At 53.4% G+C, this 3,873-nt stretch overlaps 1 protein-coding gene across 8 annotated transcripts in view; it reads right to left on the minus strand.

The window, feature by feature from the left end:
* Positions 1–3,873, minus strand: part of SMARCA4 (SWI/SNF related, matrix associated, actin dependent regulator of chromatin, subfamily a, member 4) — an 88,588-nt gene that overhangs the window by 23,065 nt on the left and 61,650 nt on the right. For all 8 annotated transcript variants that reach the window (XM_010828336.1, XM_010828338.1, XM_010828337.1 and 5 more), the window contains 2 exons: positions 3,724–3,801; positions 2,863–3,081 (listed from right to left, as the gene is read on the minus strand). In XM_010828336.1, the coding sequence (XP_010826638.1) occupies positions 2,863–3,081; positions 3,724–3,801 (297 nt within the window). The remainder of the gene's footprint in view (positions 1–2,862; positions 3,082–3,723; positions 3,802–3,873) is intronic.

Raw genomic sequence — 3,873 nt, forward strand, 5'->3', positions numbered from 1 at the left:
GATTTCAGACTTTCAGCCTGTGGAACTGTGAGAAGTTGAATTCCTGTTGTGTTAAAGTCACTGCATCTGAGATCACTGTTACAGGAGGCTCTGGAATCCAATACTGGAGCCTCCGGTCCTACACCCAAGACATGTGGGTCAGCACAGTGGGGAAAGAGGCAGGCACGTTCTGAAGGGCCTGTGTGCATACAGGGCGCAGTGGCTGCCACAGAAGTGGTGCCAATTTCACACCCACAGCTAAGACCGAGGGGTGCTGTTTTGGGTAAATCTCTTTTTTATTAACACAAATTTTACCGACTATGAACTACTGAAAAAAAAGGATGTTATCCAAGGGGAAAGAATAGTCTTTCCAACAACCGTGCTGGGATGACCAGAGGCCACGTGCAAAAGCATGGATCTGGACCTTGACCCCATGCCATAGGCAAAAGTTAATTCGGAAAGGATCATGGACCTAAATGTAAGAACTGACACTCTAAAAGGCTTGAAAGAAAACACAGGGGTAAATCTCTGTGACCTTCAATTTGGCAAGGGACTGACTCTCAGACATGATACCAAGACTAAAAGAGAAAAACAAATTTGACTTCATCAGAATTTATATTTTTGTGCTACAGAGGACACCGTCAAGATAGTGAAAAACAAAAACAAAAACCATCCCACAGAACAAGAAAGAATATTTGCAAATTATATGTCTGATAATAGGCTTTTAAAGAAGATCTACACATGGCCAACGAGCACATGAAAAGGGGCCTGACACCACAAGCCCCCTGGAAATGCAGTTCAAAACCACAGATACCGCTGCACACCCACTAGAATGGCTGGAATCAAAGAGGCAAACAGGACCTCCCTGGCAGTCCGGCAGTTAAGACTCTGAGCTTCAAATGCAGGGGTGCCGGTTTGATCCCCAGGCAGGGAACTAAGATCCTACATGCCGCCTGGCACAGCCAAAGCCAAAAAACAAGTCATCCGTGAGGATGTGGAGAACCCGAAACCCTCTGTGCTGCTGGCAGGAGTGTAAAATGGTTCACCCGCTTCGGAAAAGGGTTTTGTCCCTTCAAAGGTTAAACAGAGAATGACCCTATGATCCACTCCTTGGCATCCACCCGAGAAATCAAAACATGCGTCCATGATATTTGTATACACAAATACTCAGTGTATTATTCATAACAGCCGAAAAACAGAAACAACCCCAATGATGTCTACCCACTGATGACTAGATACACAAATGTTGTACTGTATACCCACATAATGGGCTATCCTTCAGCCATAAAAAGAACGAACTCTTGATGTACGCGAGAATCTATATGTACCTGGAAAACATTTTCCTAAGTGAAAGAAGCCTGACATCAAAGGATCATGTATTCCATGATCTTACACATGGACCATGTCCTGAATAGTCAAAATTTTTGTTGACAAAAAGCCATTCAGAGGATTTAATGGGCTGGGAAGACAGCTGGAGAGGAAAGGGTTTCTCCGAGAGAAGAAAGGTCTTCACTTCCCTTGTGATGACAGTGTCACAACTCTGTGAACACACCAAAACCACTCAATTGTGCATCTTAAGTGGGCGAATTCCGTGGTATGTAAGTTATTCCTCAAAAAATGCAGAGAAAGAAATGTGCATAAATTATTATTATACACAAGTGGGCAGTTTTTTTTTTAAAAGGTGTGCATGTGTGCTCAGTCACATCCAGTGCTTTCCAACCCCATGGACTGCAGCCCTCCAGGCTCCTCTGTCCATGGGATTTTCCAGGCAAGAATACAGGAGTGGGTTACCATCTCCTCCTCCATGGGATCTTTCCGACCTAGGAATCTAATCTGTGTTGCCTGCATTGCAGAGGGATTCTTTACCACTGAGCCACCTGGGAAGCCCTTTTCAAGGGCACCCACTGCCTTAGCAGTGCAGGGCTGGCAGAGGTCCCACGGGAGCTGTAAGGTCTATGGCTGGGCTAATGTCAGAGGTTCTGTTCTGCCTCTCAGAGCCCTGAGCTGAGGGCTGGGCACAGGACACCCCAGCTGCCTCATCTGAGTTTTGCTGGTTTCTTGCTTGGCATGCTTCAACAGCTCCCTCTGGTGCATAGCTCAGTGGGTGAGCTTGCAAATCTCGGGTGTTCTGAGGTCTCAGGAGAGGATCAGGGCCACCCGGCCTCACAGCCCAGAAGTGCCGCGACCACAGTTAATCAAGAGGAACCTCGGGGTGTGTGATCAGAGGCCTGGGGTGCAGCTGCTCATTCCAGGGTGTGACAATCAGCAGGGCGTAGCCAAAAGCCGCCACCTGCCTTCTGCAAGTACTGTTTCAGGGACAACAATTTGAGGGTTGGACTCTCAATCGTCACCTTTACACTCAGAGCTCTGGGGTAGGGGTGGGGTCTGATGTGTCATGGTAACCCAGATGCTGACCTCAGTGCTGGGCCCTGGGAGCCGAGGGCTGGGGGCTGGGGGGTTCCGGGGGGCCGGGCAGGGTGCTGGCTCCCTCCTCCCTGCAGCTCCCAGGGATGATGCACCCTGATCAGGGCACCTGACCCCATTAGCACTCGCAATGATCTTACAGGGAGTTGTGACATCCCTAGTCTAGCTCTGGGTCCTCTGGCCAGCCCCCTGCCGAGGTCACCAAGTTTTCTTTAACCTGACACACGAATGGCCAGCTCCACCCAGCAGTGCATTCTGAGCGGCTCGGAAGCCTCAAAGGTGTGCCTGCCACCGTTTCAACAGGAGGAACTGAGTGAACCTGAGCCGTGTGTGAAGGGTTGCTGCCGTTCGTGTTGAGAATGGCTAAAGGGCGCTGCCCAGGGTTTGGATGAAGGCCCCTAACCCGGCAGCCAAACCTGTGCTGCCTGAGCCCCTCTCACGGCCCTCTCCAGCATGTACCTTGAGCCACTGCTTCTCAGTCAGCGAGTCACTGTAGTCCACCTCCTTGCGGTGACGGGAGCCACGGCCGAACATCTTCTCCTCCTCCTCCTCACAGGTCAGCCGCTCCACCTCGGCATCGTCCTTGATTATCCACGAGGGGAGCTCGTCCTCCTCCATGAGCCGCGGCTTCCGCTTGGGATTGCGGGCCTCCTCACGCCGGCGGTCCAGGTCCATGCGCTATGGGGTGTGGGGCCAAGGAAGCGTTAGCGCAGGGACGGCCGGCAGGCACACGCGGGGCACCCTGCCTGGGGACCCAGTTACATGGTAGCTGGGTTTTGTGGTGGCCAAACTGGCTGAGCTCTCAGGTCAGAGACCCTGGCTGGGACTGTGCTGTGGGGCAGAGAGAACTGGGAGGGACGCGGAGGTGACAGAAGCAGGGCTGAAATGGGATGGCGGTTCCATGGACAGCCTCAGTGGGAGGCACAGGCCCGCTGAGGCCAAGGACGCCCTGGATTCCACACCCATGAAGGGCGAGGGAGATCCGAGACCGAGGCCCGATTCAGCTCTTCGGCCCGGGACAGTATGATGCCCTCTGAAAGGGAGAGAGCCTCAAGGACAACAGGCACCAGCAGGACTGGGTGTGCCCGGGTATCCTGCCATCCCTATGACATGCTTAGGAGACCTTAGGAGACCACGGGACAAAGAGGGGTCAGTTAGGTGCTGTCTGCAGCCCACTCGAAGGGCTGCCCCCGGCTTCAGTAGTCTGGGGACGCCGATGTCAGAGACCACTCGGTCTGCTGGGTGTCGGCAGGGAGGGGTATGTGAGCCCCACGGCCCACGGTCCGTGCAGGTGGGATAGCCAGTGCCCGCGGCGCTCACCATGAACAGGTCGAACTCCTCCTCATGCCGGGCTATCATCTGGTTCACCGTCTCGTCGTCAGGCACCTCGTCTTCTTCCTACAAGACGTCACACGTTTAGTCCGGCTGCGGGGAGGCCGGGGTGGGCGGCGGCGGCGGCCGGGCTCGGAG

Source organism: Bison bison, unplaced genomic scaffold, assembly GCF_000754665.1.
Source record: "Bison bison bison isolate TAMUID 2011002044 unplaced genomic scaffold, Bison_UMD1.0 scf7180017864492, whole genome shotgun sequence".
Taxonomy (NCBI): domain Eukaryota; kingdom Metazoa; phylum Chordata; class Mammalia; order Artiodactyla; family Bovidae; genus Bison; species Bison bison.